Consider the following 24,876-nt stretch of genomic DNA (forward strand, 5'->3'; position numbering starts at 1 on the left):
ACCTCCACCGTACCGAGTACAACAAATACAAATACCTCCACCGTACTGAGTACAACAAATACAAATACCTCCACCGTACTGAGTACAACAAATACAAATACCTCCACCGTACTGAGTACAACAAATACAAATACCTCCACCGTACTGAGTACAACAAATACAAATACCTCCACCGTACTGAGTACAACAAATACCTCCACCGTACTGAGTACAACAAATACAAATACCTCCACCGTACTGATTACCACAAATACAAATACCTCCACCGTACTGATTACCACAAATACAAATACCTCCACCGTACTGAGTACCACAAATACAAATACCTCCACCGTACGGAGTACATTTACATGTCTTGGACAGGTCTGCAACCCTGTTTGTCCCCATTATCTCTTGGCTTTCAATGATTCCACTGCATTCTGGGTAAATACATGCAAATGAGCACTCAGTGTCACTTTTTGCTTCATATCCATTTTAACATTGACCCCTTTAAATGTATGTCTGCCGTATTACACAGCCTGTACAGCACAGCCTGGGTTAAAGAAGTGCAGAGCCAGTAACCTACTCACAGACAGCTATTTGGACCTTGTGGGTCTCATCAGTGTGAGGCTGGTTACTGGCTCTGCACTTGTTTAACCCAGAATGTGCTGAAAAAGCTGTAGTGGTAGTGGGTATAACCGGACACATTTGCATACCATAATCCCTGGCTGCAGTGGAAGTATTTTATGCTAAGAGATAATGGGGAAAGACAGGGTTGCAGACCTGTCTGAGAGATCAAATGTACCCACAAGTGGTATTTCTATTTGCTGCCAGTTACACAGAGATATCTGCATAGTTCAACAGAGCATGCCAGCAAAAATCACAGAGCATGCCAGCAAAAATCACAGCGCATGCCAGCAAAAATCACAGAGCATGCCAGCAAAAATCACAGAGCATGCCAGCAAAAATCACAGAGCATGCCAGCAAAAATCACAGAGCATGTCACAGCAAAAATCACAGAGCATGTCACAGCAAAAATCACAGAGCATGTCACAGCAAAAATCACAGAGCATGTCACAGCAAAAATCACAGAGCATGTCACAGCAAAAATCACAGAGCATGTCACAGCAAAAATCACAGAGCATGTCACAGCAAAAATCACAGAGCATGTCACAGCAAAAATCACAGAGCATGTCACAGCAAAAATCACAGAGCATGTCACAGCAAAAATCACAGAGCATGTCACAGCAAAAATCACAGAGCATGTCACAGCAAATATCACAGAGCATGTCACAGCAAAAATCACAGAGCATGTCACAGCAAAAATCACAGAGCATGTCACAGCAAAAATCACAGAGCATGTCACAGCAAAAATCACAGAGCATGTCACAGCAAAAATCACAGAGCATGTCACAGCAAAAATCACAGAGCATGTCACAGCAAAAATCACAGAGCATGCCAGCAAACAAAGTTTATTTTAAAAGTTAGTAGATTTGAGCTAATCCGGTGTCTTCTCTCAAACTTTCTGATTTAGGTTTTGCTGCTGCTCCTGAGACTACATTTTACACTCACCCCTCGTCACTGGAGCGGACACCGACCAAAATGACTCAGAAATTCACATTTGGGACTCACGGCAACACGGCTTTCCAGCCCATCACTGCCAGCTGCAAGATTGTACCCCAGGGCCAGGCGTCCGGTTTAGCAGCGTCACCTGGGAAATCATTCCAGCCAATCACCATGAGTTGTAAGATCGTCTCAGGTACAGCTTCAGTTTGTGCGTGTAGCAAATCTATGTATATCAGTATATAGATTGGTGTGTTAGCGGGTGCATCAGTGTATATGTATACATGTTAAGGAATTTGTACAGTGTAATTAAAAAGCATCAGTTGCTGACAGTTGGGATTGGCAGCTGTAAATGGCAAATTCTTGTACTGCCAGCAGGGCCTGCAAAGTGTGTGTTCGTGTGTGCGTGCGTGCGTGCACATGTGTGTGTTTTTAAAGCGTGTGTCCTGATGAACCTTCTTTCAGTTTGTCTTGACCTTCTCTGGGGTTTTACAATCCTGATGCCCAGTAGACTTAATGCAAAATCCTTTTTCTTCTTGCAGTATTATATACAGGACTGTATATAGCCCCATCGTGATCACTAATGTTAGAACTGCTGCTGCACTCTTTCCTCAGTTGGTTATGAGCCCGTAATTAGCCAGTGATGAAAACTGTAACAAATAGCTCAATATGTGCAGTGGCAAGAAAAAGATTGTGAACCCCTTAGGATTTTTTCATATTTCAAACCTAAAATGTTATTAGATCTTAATCTAAGTCCTAATAATAGATAAAGATAACCTGATCAAACAATTGACACCAAAACATGATATTTTATCAACATTTATTTATCCACAAATGAGTCGACATTCATAGTTACATAGTTACATAGTTACATAGTTACATAGTTATATAGTAGATGAGGTTGAAAAGATGTACGTCCATCAAGTTCAACCTATGCTAAATTTAGACAACAGATACTCTATCCTATATCTATACTTACTTATTGATCCAGAGGAAGGCAAACAAAAAACCCCATTCAATATCCATGTGCGAGAAAGTATGTGACCCTTTATATTCAGTACCTGGTGGTGCCCCCTTGAGCTGCAATTTCTTCAACTGTGTGTTTCCTATTTCAACCATTGGTTTAGGTCTGGACTTTGACTTGGCCATTCTAAAATGCGGAATTTCTTATTCTGCAGCCATTATTTTGTAGATCTGCTTGTATGTTTAGAATCATTGTCTTGCTGCATGACCCACTTTCGCTTCAGCTCACGGACGGACGGATGGCCTGACATTCTCCTCTAGAATCTCATGACAATGCAGAATTCATGGTTGTGTCAATGATGGCAAGCTGTCCAGGTTCTGAGGCAGCAAAGCAGCCCCAAACCATCCCACCTCCTACCGTAATGCTTGACGGTTGGTGTGAGGTTCTTCTGTTCGAACGCAGTGTCTCGTTTTCCCCAAAAAGTTCTATCTTTTGGGGACAGAGAAAATGTTCCAGAAGTCTTGTTGCTCGTCTATGTGGTCTTTGGCAAATTTCAGACGGGCAGAAATTATAATTGAAATGTTCTTTTTATAGAGCAATGTTTTCCTCCTGGCAAGCTTTCTATGAACACCATTCTTGTTCAGCGTTTTTCAGATAGTTGAGTCATGACACTCACATTAGGCAATGCGAGAGTGGCCTGCAGCTCCTTGGGTGATACTCTGGGGTTCTTTGTGACTTTCTGGGTGATTTGCTGGTTTGTTCTTGGAGAGATTTTGGTAGGACAACCGCTCCTGGGTTCCTGGGTAGAGTCTGACACTGGATTGGTGCAGTCCAAAATCCTTAGAAATGGTTTTGTAACCCTTTATAGACTGATGAGCAGCAATAACTGCTTTTCTGAGGTCCTCAGAGATTTATTTTGATTGTGGCATGACGTGTTTCGACACACCTGTATGATGAAGACCAAACTCACAAAGTTTGATCTTTATATAGGATGGGGCCTCCCAAACTGACACCTGGAGATATACCTAATTATTTAAACACCTGATTCTAATGATCCCCTTTAAAACCAGCGTTTCACTTCCTTTTGCACATACCATGACTCTTAATTACTCATTGTCTATTTCGTACATCATTTTGTTCAAAAGACATTGAATTATTTCATATAAACCACGTGTCTCACTCTGTCCTCAAGGGCTACTAACAGGCCAGCTTTTATGGATATCCCTGCTTCAGCACTGATTGAGCCACCTGTGCTGAAGCAGGGATATCCTTAAAACCTGGCCTGTTTGTGGCCCTTGAGGACTAAGTTTGAGACCTTGATATAAACCCTATTGGATATTTAAGAAAAGACTGGTTTTGATTCACTAAGGTTATCATGGGAAAAACTATGGAATTTACATAGTTATCATTGGGGTTCACAAACATTTTCTCTCCACTGTACATACTTTAGACTGGTTTTTTTTGCCCCATATTTGTAAAGCAGATTTATTTGAAAGTGGCATATACCGTAACTGAAAAAGTGTCGAGCTGGATGGGACTAAGGCAAAAAGTGCACACCATAACAAAGTATAGAGAAATAAAAAATAAATATATGATAGTTCTAATTGTACATCTAATGCAACACAATCGGTCAAGGCACCTTCATTGTTACGTGAATTAGAAGTCCAACGTACGCTGCATTAGAAAGAACCTGACTATGAATGGTGGGGAAACCTTATGGTACATTCATTTAAACTGATGTCCCCTTGTTCTAAAGGATTCGTACCAGAAATGTTGGGGGTCTCTAATCACGTGTTGGCCCTGTGTTTATTTTATTTAACTCTTCAATCTAAAGAGGCAATCCAAGCGCTGCTCTTAAAAAAAAAATACTAATAAACATCAGTTCGAGCAGGTGATCCTCGGACTCGTACCCCATTAATTTCAGCTCTGGAGGACCCCTGCCTCCGGAGATACCTCCGTAGGGGGTGCCGGTAGCCACTCCGGCTCAGCTAGCCGGAATCATGTGTTGGCGGCGTTTCAAAGCTCCTCCGCCCTGCTTGCCAATTGTAAGCCGATACGTCATCCAACGAGGCTTCTTATTTTCCCACATGACGTGGGAGCTTTAAACTTTGCTGAGATACCGGCATCCCCTCCGGATGCCTGTATCTCGCGAAGCAGGGGGTCCCCAGAGCTGAAATTAATGGGGTTCAGCTTCAGGGACCCCCTGCTTCAAAAAAAAAATAATAGTTGAACAACACACTGGAATTGCCACTTTAAAAAGAAAAAAAAGGATTTAGTAAATAAACTGGGAAGATAGGATAGGGATACGGGAAGGGGAAAGGGTTCACGCAAAAACCTAGAAAAGTACAATACACGTGGAGCGAAAATATACTATAATGCTCTAACTAGAGTACCAATAACATCATACTAAAGCAACAACCCCCCATTATTTTCACTATTTACATTTTTTACTGTATCTGAAACCCACTAGTTTGACCTTTTTTGTTTCCTAGGAGATTTACTTTTTAGCTACTGGTAATCTTCAAGGGATAATTAAAGATGGCTGCCACAGTAGCGTTGCAGCTTTCTTATTGGCCAATGAGAACTATGATAATTTGGTGGCCATATTTATTTTACTAATGGGAAGCAGGTTACCGGCAATTACAGCTGAACATATTTAGAGAACTTTGGTTCAGATACGTTCATTAATAAATGAGAGAGAAGACGGTCAAGGGCAAAAATCATATAGCACCTATCAAATTACTACGGCTATCGAATATCACTGAACCAGGAAGTTGCTGCTACATCTCGGAGTGACTGCACATTACAAAGGTAAAAAAAAATGTATAGCAAAAGAATAAAGTTCAAACAAATCGACATTATCACTTTAAATAAGCACATTTGCTATATGTTTTTCACATTTGTGTGTGCAGTCACTTTTCTGAGATGTAGCACCAACTTTGTGTTTTTTTGGTATTCTATAGCGATTGTCATTTGGGAACCATGGCCTTAGATTTCGTGAACCAACATTATTGTTTAAATTTGTTTTCAGGTGCACAAAAAAAGGACCTAGAGCGCACAGGAGAGGTGGGAAAAACAGAACATAGTGTACTCTGTGTGATATAAAGGCAAAGTCCTGCTGCAAATGACTGCACTTTCAAGACAACAGATGAATACAGGCAAGATCGTATGGTCTTAGCTGTTTCACTTGTTAGATGAAATCCACTCCGTCAGATTCAGCTGGGCTCATCAGAGATACCACTGCTGGGCTCAACCAGAAAAGACTCCTCTTTGCATCCGATGTCTATACTGGACCAAATAGGCTCAGCTGGGCTCCCAGGGGAAATATTATATAAGGAAAGAGAAGAGTGTACGAATGTACAAACAATTTATTGAACTATAAAACACATAGAAGATATATCTGACAGGGTAACAGTGCGCACGTCAACCGTATGCTGCAACTCTCATTAGCCTCTCGAGAAAGCGTCCTGCGTTCTTCTTTCCAGGTCTCTCGACATACACAGGATTCCTCCGGCACACTGGGGTCCTTAGCGGTTCAAAGTGACGTCCCATGTCCTTCTCCGGCGGTGCCTCCATGCACCCGGATCACTTCCGTGTCACGTAAGAATTCAACTCGTGTCTCACGAGATTTCCGTAGGAAAGTCAGTTTAACGGCACCAACGATTGCGAGTCCTCCAGGGAGCTATTCACACGGACTCCACATCCTCACCCTACTAGTTTTGAGGAGACTCTGCGTGTCAGAAACCGCTCTGGCTCCTTGGTGTACGGTGCCCGACTCTGAATGGGTATAAATAGGGTAGGGGGGGCAGATCCAACACATGCCCCTGACGAAGCCGACAGGCGAAACTAGTAGGGTGAGGATGTGGAGTCCGTGTGAATAGCTCCCTGGAGGACTCGCAATCATTGGTGCCGTTAGACTGACTTTCCTACGGAAATCTCGTGAGACATGAGTTGAATTCTTACGTGACACGGAAGTGATCCGGGTGCATGGAGGCACCGCCGGAGAAGGACGCGGGACGTCGCTTTGAACCGCTAATAACCCCCAGTGTGCCGGTGGAATCCTGTGTATGTCGAGAGACCTGGAAAGAAGAACGCAGGACGCTTTCTCGAGAGGCTAATGAGAGTTGCAGCATACGGTTGACGTGCGCACTGTTACCCTGGCGGATATATCTTTTATGTGTTTTATAGTTCAATAAATTGTTTGTACATTCGTACACTCTTCTCTTTCCTTATCTAATATTTCCTCTGGGAACCCAGCTGAGCTTATTTAGTCCAGTATATACATCGGATGCAAAGAGGTGTCTTTTCTGGTTGAGCCCAGCAGTAGTATCTTTGGTGAGGAGCCCAGCTGAATCTGACGGGTGGATTTCATCTAACAAGTTACATAGTAGATGAGGTTGAAAAAAGACGTAGGTCCATCAAGTTCAACCTATGCTAAATTTAGACAACAGATACTTTATCCTATATCTATACTTACTTATTGATCCAACAAAAGACAGGGGTGCCCAATGCTCTGTCCAATTGACAAAACATATATGGTAAATAGTATAAAGTTAAAATACTTCAATAATAATAATAATACTTATTGATCCAGAGGAAGGCAAACCAAAAAACCCAGTGTCCTATCATCTAATGATACCTCATAAGGGGAAACATAAATTCCTTCCTGACTCCAAGAATTGGCAATCGAATTAATTCCTGGATCAACATCCTTCCCATATATACTTATTTGGTATATTCCTGTATACCTTTCCTTTCTAAAAAGATGTCCAACTTTTTTTGAACAAATTTATTGTATCTGCCATCAGTCTCCATGGGTAATGAATTCCACATTGTAACTGCCCACACTGTAAAGAACCCTTTACTTTGTTGCTGGTGAAATCTCCTTTCCTCCAACCTAAAGGGATGCCGCCGAGTCCTTTGTACTGCCCTTGGGATGAATAGTTCATTTGAAAGCTCCTTGTACTGTCCCCGAATATATTTATACATAAGTATCATATCCCCTCTTAGACGCCTCTTTTCTAATGTAAATAAATCTATTTTAGCTTGCTTCTCCTCATAAGATAGATTGTCCATCCCCTTTATTAATTTGGTGGCTCTTCTCAGCACTCTCTCTCTAGTTCCATAATGTCTTTTCTAAGGAGTGGCGCCCATAATTGTACTCCATATTCAAGGTGTGGTCTTACTAGTGCTTTGTAAAGGGGCATAATTATGTTTACTTCCCTTCCATCCATTGCCCGTTTAATGCAAGATAAGATCTTGTTTGCTTTTGCACTATTGCTAAGCCTGCTGTCTACAAGCACTCCTAAATCCTTCTCCATCAAGGATTCCCCCAATTTATCCCCATTTAATGTGTACAGTGGCGGCCGCCTTTATCCTAGTGCGGCCGAATCGGCGCAACTTTGATAACCGCGGGCAGATACGGGTTTTTTTTTTTTGTCCGAAGTGTATTGCGGTATTTTAGCGCTCGTAATATTAGCATTTTATTATCGCTGTCTGCAATACTGCAATACCGTCTAAAAACTCAGGGGAGCGTTCGCGAGCTGTTGTCTTGGAAGTCTAATACTTTAGCAGTTCAACCTATGTCAGTACACAGTCTGCATGTGCGCGCGCAGTAATTGTAAATTTGCATATTTATACATGCATTTGCAGTGCTGTATGTCTCATTTGAAAATTGTTGAAACGCATAGGTGTGTGCTGTAACAGTATCACATTTCAGCATATACAGTACAGCACTCTCCCCTCGCTCGCCCCTGCGCGCACACAGGATAATTTACTGCACTGCAGTATTTCAACTTCTTATCTACAGTACAGTACACCTCTCCCACACCATTCCTTTGAATGTGTGTCTTTCTGGTTTCAATCACATTCCTGCTTGATAGCTGATGATTACTGCGCATGGGCCTGTAAATTCACCGCTGCTTGCTTGCGAAGTTCAAGAGTGAGTGACCAAAAAAAAAAATATATATATATATTTTTCTCATTTTTTATTTTTATTTTCTCCACAAGCCTGCATAAACCATCTTGATATTCAATCTGTGCTGTAGCTTTTGACTGCGACACTGTGCGTTTGACTGCACATGGATGATTTGTGTGCTTTTTATGTACAGTGCTGTATTTGGGAGTGTAGGGATCAAATTATTATGTTGACCTGCCTTTTGAAAAAATGCCATTTCTTTGAACTGCAGTAGAGCCAATCCTTCATGCAGCTGTACCCTGTACCCCCCTCCCCCACGCACACACACAAGGCTCGATCAAGGATTTGAAACTCTTATCGACAGACACCTCTACAGAGTCATTCAGTTTCTGAAGCTTGCCATTGTGTTTTTAATCCGTCCCTAGCCGAGCATCACCTCTCTATGCGCCTGCGTGTACTGTAATCCTCTTTGGGATGGGAGCTAGCTGATGATTACTGCGCATGACTCACCCCTCCCCCCAACCCTTTTGAGGCTTTGTTTACGGTAACGCTTTTGAAAATCCCTTTTCGAATTTGATATGTAAATCTGATTTGCACAGCACTGTGAAAATTGAGAGTTAAAAAAACCATTATCTGATTCATGTTGTTGATGCAGTAAATTACCACTTTTTGTCATTTTTTCTTTGATGTAGGTGGGGGGGGGGGTTGTTGTCAGTGATTATGATTATCATGAATGTAAATAAATATTTATTTTATTTTATCAGGAACAAAAAAAACAAATATAAAAATAATCATGAATAATACAAAATGCAGTCTTTATTAAGTTCTTCAGTCAGATGGAAATTGAGGGCCGGTGGATAATCATGAATAATGCACATTGATAATAATATTAATTAATAATATATAATTATATGTATATATAGTAATATATTTTTTTCCGTCTTTATCTTCCTCATTCTGTGTACAGTACAGTAGTTCATTGAGAGAGGAGAGGTTTTGTGTACATCATGACTGCAGTTTAGATACTGTACACTTAACTGTACAAACAGTTCACAGACTTTACACGATAACCCCCTCTCTCCCCCAGTCCATCCCTTTTTTCAGAAAATACAAGAAAACTAAAAATTAGTGCAGTTATGTGCATACTGTATTATGGCATTGTGTGCTGTGTAGTACTGTCAAACTAGTCTATACTGGAACTACTGTATACTATGACTACTGTTAAATACTTTGTAACCAGATGGCTGGTGCTGCTCTCTCTGGAAAGAAAACAATTGAGCAGTTACTTTACTGTAGGTGCATACTGTATTATGGCATTGTGTACTGTTTAGCTACTCCATATTGGACTACAGTATGCAGTTAGTACTGTCAAACTAGTCTATACTGGAACTACTGTATACTCTGACTACTAGGAAAGAAAAAATCTGTGCCATACTTACCTGTATCATACTGTACTTGCAATACTACAGTACAGTACAGTACTATACATACTACCTTCCTGATGCTTGCCCATTACGCGTGATCACAATGGGCAACACAGTCGCAATATGGTCAATATATTTATTGCATCGTTCCACGGTGAGTACATCGTTCCAAAAACTCAGTATGCCTTGCGCCAACTCATCCTTTTTGGAGGGTTTCACGACTTTTCGGATATGGTCCTTCAGCTGATGCCAGACCATTTCGATAGGATTGAAGTCTGGCGATCTGACATTGGAGGGGGAAAAAAGGACAATTAGTTTAAGAGATACAGTACACAGTAAAAACAGTGGGAAAAATGAGACACGGTTACCGCACTTACTCCACTGGCGTCTTCACCCAGTTGATACCGCGCTCAAGGATATGCGTTGTTGACGCGGTGTGCTTCGGACCGTTGTCCTGGTAGAAACAGTGACCATCCGGGAACTCACGTGTGATGTATTCCACAATCTCAGGCACAATTTTGTCTTGGAAGAAAGCTTTATTCATGATTCTTATAGCAAGAAAAGAAAAGTGCTCAAAAAACTGCACACTAGTACAGTACAGTGCGTAAGGCAAAAGCGTGTGATATACATTTTACTGTACCTTCAAAGATGACGATGCATCCTGGTCCACGCCTAGAGATGGCATCCCACACATGCATCTTCACTGGGTGTTTTGGACGCGGCTTCATAGATATGCGACCTTTTTTGTGGAATGCAAAGGTGGCAAATCTCTCCAGCGATACAGTAGACTCGTCAGTGAAGATCCAATCCTGGAAAGTTTCTCCACTGTCGGTCCATGCCTGGGCCTGGACCACTCTCTTGATTTTGTTAACGTGCCTTATCATAGGGTACGCTCTGTAATGACAAGGAATAAATAATTTTAGAGGTACAGTACAGTTTCTTAAACAACACTTTTACCTCCTGTACTGTCCAGTACTAACCTCACACGTCCATATTTCCATCCAATTCTGCGTCTCATCTTATTTATGCTGGTTTCAGATACAGTGAGATTGTGATTTTGCTGCAGAGTGTATTTGACCCTTAATGCACTCTTCTCATCATTCTCTTCACTTATTTTGTTGACCAGGAGAGTTGTCTCCCTACAATGTACAGAAAAACAACAATCCGGTAAGTTACAGTGCAGTAGGCCACAAGCACAGCACATCATTTGCAATAAAAATAGTATACAATGAGATAGATCTACTGTACACAATATATAGTTATATTAATATGCAGCAATATACACAATAGATATACTGTAGTTATATACTGTAAATATACTGAAATAACTATAAAATTAGATAGATCTACACAATATATAGTTCTATTAATATGCAGCAATATAAACAATAGATATACTGTAGTTATATACTGTAAATATACCGAAATGACTATAAAATTAGATAGATCTACACAATATATTGTTCTATTAATATGCAGCAATATAAACAATAATAGATATACTGTATTATATAGTTATATAAATATACTTACGCGTTAGTTACCGTTGGTGTCCTCGTGCGTTGTCTGGTTTTTCCGTGTGCATGATAGCACACGGTGGTTGATTGTCATGGAACAGGAATACTCCTGTCTGCACTTCTGTTTCACCCCCCCCCCCCTTTCCTCGCAGCCCTGCTTGCCAGCTTATTAGTGCCAGCTGTATGTGTTTGGTTCTGCACACAAACACAGTGCTTGTGTGATAAATACAGTGCCATTTCCCCTCTCCCAGCAGCTTGCTGTATTAGAGATGCAACATTATTGCTACATGTTGTAGCTCCCCTAGACACTCCTGTGAGTTGCCATAGCAGCCCCAGCTTTTCTCTCAGATGGGCTAGTCTGCTTTCTCCCCCTCTGCTCTGCCCACAGATGGTCTGTTCCCAGACTATCTTACTACCCAGCATACATTGGCACTTCCTTTCTACCATTCCTCTGGACTCGTGAGTACCTTGCTGTAACTCCTGTAATGGTACTGCAAGATTATCTTTTCACCTCCCTTTACTACTAAGCACACACAGAGACATTTAGACCTACACCTCTACACAAGAGACTGTTTTTCCCTGCTTTCTCCAAAATAAAGTAAGAAAAGAAACAGACCTTGTCGTGCTTGGAAAAGAGGGCCGAGTTGACACTATCTGAGCTAAGTCATCACCACGTGACCCTCTGGCTTCCAGAATAGTGAAAAGGTATTGTGTGCCTTACAGACTCTTACAGGAGCTGCTACTCCAGACTCCATGATAAACAGAGCAGCCTCTACAGCAGTACAAGCAAGCAGCTTACACAGCAAACTGCACACAGCCTGCAGCCTTAACAGATAAGCAGCTGCCTACACTGCACAGCAGCTTTGCAACAAACAGTGCTTCTCACACAAAACCTAACTGCCTTTTCTCTGTCTGAGTTCACCCTCTGCACAGCCCCATAGTGAGGAGCCACCATCTCACCTACCCCTGCGCACGTCCCCATGGCTAGCGCCATCAAGGGCCACGCTACCGGACACCCGCCAGGACACGGGTCAGAGCCACCGGACACCTGTGAGTACAGCTACCTCTACGCTGCACGCGGCAGGACACCGCTCGGCATCATCTGAGACAGACGCCCATCGCTGACAAGGTAAAAGACCACACGCCACACGCACTGGCAAAAGGCCTACACACACCTACAGCATGGCAGAACTCAGAGCCTCACCAGACATCACGCAGGAAAGCGATCACTCAGACACAGAGACCGCTGCGCAAGTGCAACAGGCGCGGGCAGGCGCAAGGCCCAAACGGACAGTCACACTGACACAAAAGGCCCGTGAAAAATATGAGACTGACATTGAAGCACACTGCGAAAAGTTAGAGAAGGCCTGGGAGGACACTGGTCGTGAAATATGTAACGTTGCAAGTACTAGTGATCAGGAGAAACAAATTAGGCAAGCTATAGCCCAATTGAGGTCAAGTCACAAACGTTACCAAATGCTGTCACAAACATATCTCGCCTACCTAAAAAGAATTAACACGGAGGAAAGCCTCAGCGAACGTGACCAGCAGGAGGCAACTGACCTGGAGCGTGACGGCTTCGTGCAGACCACTATCACTGAGGGCGAAGACCAGAGAAAGGACCTTTTGCTGGAAACTGCATCCCAGCGCTCCAGGACATCCAGACACTCATCAAGGTCAGCAAGATCGGCACAATCCAACGCGTCCAGCGCAAGCGCAAGCGCTACCAAGGCGCGAGCCACCGCGGAGGCCGCACGTGCCAGGGCCGAATATGGTCGAAGAGAGGCAGCCGTAAGGGCAGAAAGAGCGCGCATAGAATAGGAGGAGCAGAACGCCGCCGCTGCCAATGCCGCTGCAAATGCCGCCGCCGCTGCTACTGCCGCCGCTGCAAATGCCGCCGCGCGTAGAAAGGCCGAATTGGACGCGGATCTAGAGGCACTTAACCAAGAGAAGGAAGCCGCCGCCATAGCCCAAGCTGAAGTCCTGGAAGCAGCCGCGCAACAGGATGGCGGGGAGCAACCGTACAGACGGATTGCCTCAGAGGATCCGGTCCGACGCACTGAAGACTACGTAAGGAGCCTCTTCAGTGTAAACACCAGCGCACCATCTCAACACGGAGGGAGTGACACCACAGACACCGAAGACTTGCTAGGACCACGAGGAGAAGACGCTGCTCCGTCAATGGCACATGCTGCCTGGGATAGCCACAGCCGCAACAGTGATCCACACGCCAGCGCGCACACGGATGCACCACAACAGGCTCGCAATCCAGGTACACCCACGCGGGAGAAAACAGCCCCTCACACTAGCCAGCAGCCATCACGCGTCCACGCCAAGGAAGAGGCGACCGCACAGCCGTCTCAGCAACTACCTCAGAACGGGACAAACACGCCGATGCCTCAGGTCTGACAGACATAGCCAAGTACATGATCCGGCGTGACCTGGTGCACACAGGACTCATCAGCTTCGACGACCGCCCTGAGAACTACTGGATGTGGAAGTTCACGTTCAAAGACGCAATCAACAGCTTGGACTTCTCAGCAAGGGAAAAGCTCAACCTGTTAGTCAAGTTCCTGGGGAACGAATCCAGAGAGTACGCAAAAAGACTGCGGGCAGCAAACGCGCACCAACCCCAAGTAGGTCTTGACTAGTGTGGGAAAGGCTAAAAATAAAAAATACGAAAAAAAAAAACAAAAAAATAAACAAAGAGCAATAAAAAAAATCAAGAAAGAGTCCTACGGCAGTCCCGAAGCAGTCGAGGATTCGCTCTTCAAAAGAGTCGACAGCTTCCCCAAGATCACAACCAAAAGACTACTCGAAGTTACGAGATCTTGGAGACCTCCTGCAAGAACTGGAGTTCGCAAGGAAAGACCATTCCTTAATAGGTCTCAACGTCCTAGACTCAGCACGTGGAGTGAGACCCATCCTGGAGAAGCTACCCTTCAACCTCCAAGAAAAATGGATCTCACAAGGCTCCAAATACAAAAGGGAGAAGCAAGTCGTCTACCCCCCATTCTCAGTTTTCTTGAGCTTCATTCGCGAAGCAGCAAGGACGAGGAACGACCCCAGCTTCTTCTTAGGTGCGCAAACCACATACAGTGCAAGCAGCCTGAGAAACGAGAGACCAGCGACGAGCTATGGTAACCCCCAAACACCCATCTCGACCCGCAGGACGGAGGTGCCTCCCACGACCCAAACTGCTCCCGATCAGTCGGTCGCCGGAGACAAGGAACCAAGGGACCCAAACAGGGAATGTCCCATACACAAGAAGCCACACCCACTCAACAAGTGCTTTGGGTTCAGGATGAAGTCCCTAGAGGAGTGCAAGAGGTTACTTGGAGAATTCGGAGTTTGCTTCAAGTGCTGCGGTTCCACGACTCACCTAGCCAGGGACTGTAAAGAAGAGATCAAATGCACAGTGTGCGAAAGTGACAAGCACGTGACAGCGTTACACCCAGCGGCGCTGACACTCCACCAACTCAAGAACCCATCCTCCGTAGCGGAGCATGGCGGGGAGAAAGAAGGAGAGTCAACATCCGTCACATCTCAGTGCAGTGAGGTTTGCGGAAAAGAAGGTGACAAAATGTCCTGCTCCAAAATATGCCTCGTCGCAGTGCACCCCCAGGGACAACCTGAGATGCTATTCGGATGTACGCAATCCTCGACGACCAGAGCAACCGATCGCTGGTCAGGTCAGAGTTCTTCGACATGTTTAACATACAAGACGGTGCTTCGCCTTACACTCTCAGAACGTGCGCAGGGCGAATGGAGACCACAGGTAGAAGAGTGAATGGCTACACCATATGCTCAATAGACGGCAAAGTGAATGTGCCCCTTCCCACACTCATCGAGTGCAACCACATGGCCACAAACAGGGAAGAGACTCCCACACCAGACGTGGCACTCCATTACCCCCACCTCAAAGGAATAGCCAACCACATCCGGCCGGTAGAACAAGGCGCCAAGATCTTGCTGCTGCTCGGTAGGGACATCATGAGAGTACATAAAGTCCGTAAACAGCATAACGGACCCCACAACGCGCCATACGCCCAAAGACTTGACCTAGGATGGGTGATAGTGGGCAACGCGTGCACCAACAAAGAGCACGGGCAAGACTACGTTGATGCCCGCAGAACAGTGGTGACAGAATGTGGACACACATCTCTCTCTGAACCATGTCTTGGCCATCTCCAAGTGACCGAAGGGCCAAGTGAAGAGATAAGACAAGGTCATACCCCTGAGACCAACAAAGACGTTCTCACGTCGAGGGGATGCGACAATGGCCTAGGATGCTCAGCAGTCCAGACAGCTACGGCTGACGAGTCGATTCCACCGAGGGAAGGAAGTCACCTCCCAAAGGTGACAGACAAAGGGATCGTCCAAAAGGCAATGAACAATCAGACAATACTCCCGCGAGCAATGGCACAACTAAGACGTACAGTTGTTCCTCTCCACAGAGTATCAAGCAACAAAGCAACCAACTGCCACGGCTGGCATAGCCGCAAAAGATTGCGCCCCACAGGTGAAGCCACAGTGTCAAAGGGACTGTCCTCTCACACGTCTAAAAAGAAACAGCCACAGAGACATTTCATAAAGGGATTTACTAGGGCAAAGGAGACTGTTCTTCGTTACGTCCAGGGAGAAAATAACCTCCCGATGGCAGTTAACAAAGAGACACAAAGGCGTTTCACCAAACTACGCGGAGATGTTCTCATGCAAGAGAAATGCACCGATGACCTATGGTGCACAGCGTTCCAGACAACAAGGGACGACGACAAACAATCACCATTGAGGGAAGATAGAGGATTCCCGAGGTTGACAGTCAAGGAGCTCGTTAAAGACGGACTGGGCAACTGGGTGAACCCGCTACCACTCTGTTCACCTAAAAGACGCCTCCTGAACAATAGAGAACCTGTCATCTCTAGGCTCACTTCGCACCTCTGCAACCTACAAAGGGAACCAAAAGCCATCTCCTTCTGCCGAACGCCAGGTGATAGGGCGACAAGCTACCACGACTGGCACACTTACAAGGGGATGTACTCTGTGGATAAAACTACAGAGACAAAAGGACTGTTTTCTCACAAGGCTAAAAGGAAACAGTGCCAGAGACTCTTACAAAAGACATTGTGGTGCATCAAGCTAACCAAGAGCTGTGCATCCACCTGGCTTCCCTTACTGGAAGGTTGGCCAAAGTACTTTGACGCCAGTGGCACCGGCCGGTATCGCCTTGCTATGGGAATATGGACCTTTGCGTTGTTATGTTATGTTTGCATTGCACATATGTTCCACATAGCCTGTTATATAGTGGTATCTACAGATACCAGACGGGGAGTGTCATGGAACAGGAATACTCCTGTCTGCACTTCTGTTTCACCCCCCCCCTTTTCCTCGCAGCCCTGCTTGCCAGCTTATTAGTGCCAGCTGTATGTGTTTGGTTCTGCACACAAACACAGTGCTTGTGTGATAAATACAGTGCCATTTCCCCTCTCCCAGCAGCTTGCTGTATTAGAGATGCAACATTATTGCTACATGTTGTAGCTCCCCCAGACACTCCTGTGAGTTGCCATAGCAGCCCCAGCTTTTCTCTCAAATGGGCTAGTCTGCTTTCTCCCCCTCTGCTCTGCCCACAGATGGTCTGTTCCCAGACTATCTTACTACCCAGCATACATTGGCACTTCCTTTCTACCATTCCTCTGGACTCGTGAGTACCTTGCTGTAACTCCTGTAATGGTACTGCAAGATTATCTTTTCACCTCCCTTTACTACTAAGCACACACAGAGACATTTAGACCTACACCTCTACACAAGAGACTGTTTTTCCCTGCTTTCTCCAAAATAAAGTAAGAAAAGAAACAGACCTTGTCGTGCTTGGAAAAGAGGGCCGAGTTGACACTATCTGAGCTAAGTCATCACCACGTGACCCTCTGGCTTCCAGAATATTGATGGCACATCTAGGCCAGAAGCAGATAACCAGCGTTGGATATCTGCAATTCGGTGTCCGCTCGTGTACATCTCCTTAATTCTCATGCTGAGATCCTTTGAAATCTTTTTAACAGGCATTGCTGCGAGTAGAAAGAAATACAAGCACAAGAATGTATATTCGATGTTTAGTCGATGTGTATTCAATGTGCAGTGAATCCACAAAATGGATGGTGTATTTATACGTTAATGACTCACATTAGAGTCAATTAGCAGCGCTATACAAGAACATGCTATTATTATTATTATTTTACATTGTACAGTATTTGTAAATAAATGTTTTTGTACTTACTCCACCAATAAAAGAAAATGTTGATTTGTTTTAAATTGTTCCATTGTCTCCTTTTATTCTGCAACAAAATACAGTGTTTTTAGAATGTACTGTACTGTCCATGCATACTGTACTGTATGCTGTAGGCTTGCTCAGTACTGTACATCACAAGAGTATTAAAACAATACATGCTGTACGGGTATAGAAGACATGTACTGGAATACATGTAGAATAAATGCATACTTTTTATTTTCTCGGGTTTATTATACAGTATATATAAAAAAAGTATTGTATATGGTCTGAAAACATCAGCATACTGTTTCAGGTATTCTATCCTAATAAATAACAACGGCCACTAAACTGTAGACTCCGGTATGTGGTTTTTAAAATCCGATTCAGCAATGTGCAGGCATTGTTACACAAAGCGATATTATCCATCAAAATCCCTCGATTTGCCGTTTTCCGCATGAGATGACAGTTTTCTTTTCTGAGGAACAAAAAAAAAGTAAAAGTTTTACTGTAATGGTCAGTCCCCTAAAGAAGTTCCCACAGTCAGTCCCACCAATAATTTTCTCGGGGGGCGTCTCCTGTTCACATGCACCTACCATCGATGTGATGACACGCATATGCGTTTCAAGAAGGTTCCAATGCGCATGAGCCTAGCTTTTCACCAATTGTGCAGTATCAACTGTAGAAGCCGCTCAGCCAATGATATTGCTTACAGGAGAATCGCTTGACTTTTGAATCGCACTGATATTGATATTTTCAAAATAAAAAAAACAGATTAAAATATGGCAACACTACTCACCATAGACTTTCCCAATCAGCTAGCGCCGAGCCACTGCCGTATTCTTGATCATACACGTCATTGACAGGTGACAGCGGGACTACTACACCTGTAGTCAGCTGATGAGGCTGGAAATCGCTTAGGTACATGCAAGCTTGCTCGAAACTGCACGCGAAATCCGGCTCAGGCTGCAGGTATCCATGCGTGGACAGACAGCAAGGGTTGTCACTGACGGTCGGACCATTATTGGAAGCCGGTGCTGGTGCTGGCGCATTGCTTGCCAGCGACTGACATTTCTTAGTTGGTTTTAACACGACCGTTCGCCTTTTGCCGTCTGCATGATCATAGATACAGGAAAAACCCGGTGATACACACCAATACCCTCCAATAAAATCGGGATCAATACGAAAAAAACATGGATCGTTACATAACTTTTTCCTTATTTCACGCTTCCACACATGAGGAACTGGCGAAAATTTGTAAAAGTCATAGTTTTCGATAAAATACTGATAAATTTGAACAACTGTCGCCATCTTATCTGTTGCATTAATCGTGGCCCATATTAAATAAGCGTACGTTCTGTCGGGTTTTTGGAACACGGACTACAATTGTGCACTCGTGGCAGGACACTCAGCTCAGGACAATAACCAGACCGGAAACTGTGCTTGTCTTTTTTAATATGAAAAGCCTAAATTGATACATTGTTGTAACTTCTTCCTTCAGTCCCAAGGCCAATTTACAATAGACCACTGTGGTATTAAACGAAACACCTGCAAGTCGATACATTACTGAAGCGCATGCGCATTACAATTCATGAATATCTGCCATCTGGCGGATACGCGAAGAATTGCAACCAATTAAATCCGAACCATTATCAATAAACACATCAACCGCGGCTGTGAATGCAACATGAATGCGGTGAAGTGCGTGGCATTCTAAAAAAATCCCGGAAAAATGCGGTGATGTTGGAAAATAATGGGGGCCGCGGCTGTAAGTCGCCAGTTTATTCTTGCTTCCCAAATGCATAACCTTACATGTATCTGTATTAAACCTCATCTGCCATTTACCTGCCCACGTATCCAGTCTCTCCAAGTCCTTCTGGAGAGAAATTACAAAACAGAAAGTGAATCCCTGCGCTTCTCCCTTTGGGATAGCAATCAATGGGGAATATAACTATATGTATGGTGTAAATACCTATGAGAGAAAAGGAGACTTTTGGTTTACATCCTTTGATCAAATAATGCCAAGCCTGCTAACCACGTCAAGGTAAGTCTCATTAGCAGGTCCCTACGCTAAATGCATACTAGTGTTATGTGAAATAAGCCCAGAAGGGGTTAAAATATCAAAGCATATGCTTACATAACCTAGTGCAATTAAAAACTGGTATATACCAGTACAGATACTCGCATATAAGTGAAGTGAAATAAGGGGACCTTGCTAGGAGATTATATACCTAGAAGAGGAGGGGCTGGCCTGCCACAAACTGCTCAATAAGCAGTTGCAGGTGATTGGCTAAATATATTCAATTACACCATAGTAGTGTTGCCTTCTAGGAGCGTGCTGCTAAGGATTAAAATCGGCCCAACAAATAATGTAAAACAAATATGTAATCACTGCGCTTCTCCATGTAAAGGGCATGCAGCTAGTGAAGGAAATGGCCATACAAATGTGCAAAACAGAAAGTGAATCCCTGCTCTGATTCTATTACCTTACACAATTTAGTATCATCAGCAAAGATGGAGACTTTGCTCTCGATCCCAACCTCAAGGTCATTAATAAACAAGTTAAAAAGCAGGGGTACCAGTACCGATCCCTGAGGTACTCCACTCACGACTTTAGCCCAACCTGAAAAAGTTCAATTTATGACAACCCTCTGTTTTCAGTGAAACAGCTAAGACCATACAATTTTGCCTGTATTCATCTGTTGTCTTGTAAGTGCAGTCATTTACAGCAGGACTTTGCCTTTATATCACACAGAGTACACTATGTCCTGTTTTTTTCCATCTCTCCTGTGCACTTTAGGTTCTTTTTTTCTACACAATATTGACATTCTCTCTGCGTGAGAGGTTGGGCTAGCTGCAGGGAGAGATAGATTTATTGATTTATTTATTCATTCAATCATCTACAGTATTTAGTTTTTATAGGCCGTTGTGTTCATCTTGGTAAGAGTTCATTTTTTGCACAGTTCTGTTCTTTTCCCATTATTTTCAGGTGCACAACAGTTTTATCATGTTTCCGCTGACTGTACGAAGCACACTGTGTACCAAGATGAATTTATATGCATTTGAATTGGCCTTAAAAGTAGTCTACGCTGCTGTTTTTTTATTTTTTATTTATTATTATTTTTATATATATTTTTTCTTTTATTATGTGCATCAATAGAATCCACACAATAAATAATTAGATAAGTTGCCGATCAATTGGCGAAGATTCGGCTCAGAGGTTTACTAAATGGCTGTCAGTACAGCAGAAGAGAACCAAAGAGGCAAAGTTCTGTGGGGAAGATCATGTGACCTGGCAGTCACTAGATACAATTGGTGAATTGCTAGAGAGAGGGCAGGGCTCAAAAAGGGGTGTGACAAAGCCCGTTTCAGAAGAGGAAGGGGATGTGACTTTGTAAATGGTTGCTATAGAAACAAAAATGCTCGTTACATTATAATACATTAAAAATGTAATTTAGAGTTGATTTTTAAAAAAATGCTACAAGTATTTTCTCATAGTACAGAACTGATTTATTAAACAAAACACACGTAGAATATTGGTTGGTCTGCAGCTTTAACATGCATGAAAGTCTAAAACCATCGAGTAAATCTGGACTGGATTGTCATTTTATTTAGGAGACGGATCTTACGTTTTCAAACGATTGCTGCGTGTCACAACATATCTGCAATGCCGTATATACGTCTCTATGTAGTGCCGTATATACGTCTCTATGTGGTGCCGTATATACATGTCTGTAAGGCCTTGGGTGTTTGTCTTCAAAATGCTTTATAGAAATAATACTATAATAAAGAGGAATGGTTTGAGTGCGGGAGGAATGGTTTTGAGTGCGGGAGGAATGGTTTTGAGTGCGGGAGGAATGGTTTTGAGTGCGGGAGGAATGGTTTTGAGTGCGGGAGGAATGGTTTTGAGTGCGGGAGGAATGGTTTTGAGTGCGGGAGGAATGGTTTGAGTGCGGGAGGAATGGTTTGAGTGCGGGAGGAATGGTTTGAGTGCGGGGTAATGGTTGATTGTTTTAATCCCCTTGTGACATGAAATGATTTGTTTTTGTTAATGCGCAGGCAGTCCTACAAGTAAACATCCCAATGTGCCGCCGGCTGCTCATGGATCAGGATCTCCAGTCCCAAAGGTTCAGGGGAGCAGTTTTATAACACCAACTATAAAGGTAACTGTTCACACAATCCTAAAGCAGCAATACTACTTTCCCACTTGTTAATTTTTATTTTTTTATTATTCTGTGTATATGTAAAGCATGTGGCAATGTATAATTCTACATTCATACCCAAGCTGGTAATCGTTTGGTGCTCCTGTTTGTCAAAATCCTGATGGTGCGCCTAATATAATGGCCGCTTCAGTCCGTGTGAGGAGACGCACGCACGCTCGTGCTCGGCGCGTTTAAATACCTTTTTAATTGATGCAAGCGTCCAATGTGCCGCTTGGTGCACGTGTGCTCTGGCCGGAGCGTTGCTCGGAGACTCAGTTACATTTGTTTTCCCGGCGCTATGGTGCGTCACGTGACCAGGTAAGAGCCAATGAGAGCACAGCAGTCACAACAACCAATCAGATGGAGCTGAGGATGTGACGTCATGCCCCACTCCAGTCTGACACGCCCTCCTCCCATCGGGGGCACGCCCCCTTCCCCCCTCGCTCGAGCACACAGTGAGCAGGACAGCGAATCGCTCGGGCTGACGTCACGCCTCATGAGCGTGAGCATGCGTCTCCCCACCCTGGCTGCAGCCTTACGCAGCACCTACAATGTATCCTTATAGTACTACGGTAACATTATCTATTGTTACAAATAATCCTTGCAGTTTGTGCTGTAATGCGAAGAAGAGTAGGGGAGCGCAAAAAGGGAAAAGAAATAAAAATAATGGGTGATAAAACGGACAATTCGTGTATCAACGTGCAGACACGTGGAGGCTGTGTGGGGGATTAGTACACAAACCAATTGGCTGAGTAGTATTGTTGGACCGGGTCCTCAATAAAAAAAAAACGAGTAACTGGTACCCGGCCAAAATTTAAGGTTGTACCCGGTCGGGTACCCGGTTTGGCACATACCTGCTGGGTGGCGGCGACATCAAGGATCAGCAGCAGCAGTCCTGTGACGGTGGCAGCATCGGAGGTGTCTTCAGCCGGCGGGGGAGCTGCAGGAATCACTTCCACAGCACCGGAGCAGGTAAACAGTGTCTGTGTGAGCTGCCGGGGAACCACGTGACCGGAGCAGGAGACGGAGCGTTCCTATTGGACATTGAATATGTGCATCAATACAATCTGCACACTGACAAGTGATTAGCAAAGCTGCAGATCGATCTGTTCTCCTGTAATCAATCGCTTTGCTCTGAGTTATTTAATTCAGCATTATGGGAAATGTAGTTCTGGAATATGATTGACTGGGCAGTTACTAGATACAATTGGTGGACTGCTACAGTGATGGCGGTTCTCAAGAGCCAGAGCCTATCAGAAGGGGAAGGGGCTGTCACTTTGCAAATGCTTCCTACATTAGAAACATTAAAAAATGTCTTTAAAACATTTTTTTTTTTAAATATAAATGCTACAAGTAATTTTTCATAGTACAGAACTGATTTATTCAAATAAACACACATATAGGATTTTGCTTGAACGGCTGCTTTAAGGGATGACCCCGTGACCTTTGTACTGCCCTTTTGGATGAATAGTTCTTTTGCAAGCTCCTTGTACTGTCCCCGATTATATATTTGTATAGAGTTATATACCCTATTAGACGCCTCTTTTCTAATGTAAATAAATCTAATTTAGCTAGCCTCTCCTCATAAGTTAGATTGTCCATCCCCTTTATTAATTTGGTGGCTCTTCTCTGCACTCTCTCTAGTTCCATAATAATAATCTTTTCTAAGGAGTGATGTCCAAAATTGTACTCCATATTCAAGGTGTGGTCTTACTAATGTTTTGTAAAGGGGCATAATTATGTTTACTTCCCTTCCATCCATTGCCCGTTTAATGCAAGATAAGATCTTGTTTGCCTTTGCAGCTACTGCATGACATTGGGCACTATTGCTAAGCCTGCTGTCTACAAGCACTCCTAAATCCTTCTCCATCAAGGATTCCCCCAATATATCTCCATTTAATTTGTACTGCACGTCGTCTGTTTTTTCTTGCTTCCCAAATGCATAACCTTACATTTTCTGTATTAAACCTCATCTGCCATTTACCTGCCCACGTTTCCAGTCTCTCCAAGTCCTTCTGAAGAGAAATTACATCCTGCTCTGATTCTATTACCTTACACAATTTAGTATCATCAGCAAAGATTGAGACTTTGCTCTCGATCCCAACCTCAAGGTCATTAATAAACAAGTTAAAAAGCAGGGGTCCCAGTACCGATCCCTGAGGTACTCCGCTCACGATCTTAGCCCAACCTGAAATAAACGTGTACATGTAGTACATGCTGAGATAGACTATTGATACACAATGTTATGCTATTTCACACCTCACAAGCCCCCTCTCTTCCCCCCTTCCTATTTATTTCTCTCCCTTCCGTCTCACCCCCTCTCACTCTCCTGCCTCGCATGTATTTCTCTCCCCTGCTTCTCACTCTTACTCCCTCTTTTCCTCACTCCCCCCTCTCTCCTCTCCCTCCTTCAATTACCCCACGCTCACTCATTCCCTCCCACCCATACAATTCCCCCCACAAGATATATACCAAATAACTTCCCACCCCAATGCAAAAAACTTCCAACCCCCAAATACATTTTAAAAAATCCCCACCCCCAAATATATACAACCACCTCCAAATGCATACAAAAAACACCTACCCAATACATATATATATTTTATAATACATATAACTATATATATATACCCAAATGCATAAAAACCACCTACCCAATACATATTAAAAAAAAAAAGAATATATATATATATATATATATACAGACACACAGACACACACACATATATATATATATATATATATATATATATATATATATATATATATATATATATATATATATATATATATATACACACACAGTGGTTGACAAATCACCAAAAAATCTACTCGCCACACAAAAAAATCTACTCGCCACCTAGTACCAAACGTGTGCTGCTTGGGCCAATATTTACTCGCCCGGGTGTTAAATCCACTCGCCCGGGGCGAGCAAATGTATAGGTTTGTCGAACACTGCATATATATATATATATATGCAAATATAACTGTATACTCATCTGCATGTCTTAGGCAGGTCCTGCAACCCCGCCTTTCCCCATTATCACCCAG

General features: G+C 43.6%; 1 protein-coding gene across 5 annotated transcripts in view; it reads left to right on the forward strand.

The window, feature by feature from the left end:
• The window catches only part of YEATS2 (YEATS domain containing 2), a 157,848-nt gene that overhangs the window by 45,785 nt on the left and 87,187 nt on the right, over positions 1 to 24,876 (forward strand). For all 5 annotated transcript variants that reach the window (XM_075569488.1, XM_075569490.1, XM_075569491.1 and 2 more), the window contains exons 11-12: positions 1,514 to 1,738; positions 21,683 to 21,786. In XM_075569488.1, the coding sequence (XP_075425603.1) occupies positions 1,514 to 1,738; positions 21,683 to 21,786 (329 nt within the window). The remainder of the gene's footprint in view (positions 1 to 1,513; positions 1,739 to 21,682; positions 21,787 to 24,876) is intronic.

The sequence above is a fragment of the Ascaphus truei genome, chromosome 14 (assembly GCF_040206685.1).
Source record: "Ascaphus truei isolate aAscTru1 chromosome 14, aAscTru1.hap1, whole genome shotgun sequence".
Lineage (NCBI taxonomy): Eukaryota > Metazoa > Chordata > Amphibia > Anura > Ascaphidae > Ascaphus > Ascaphus truei.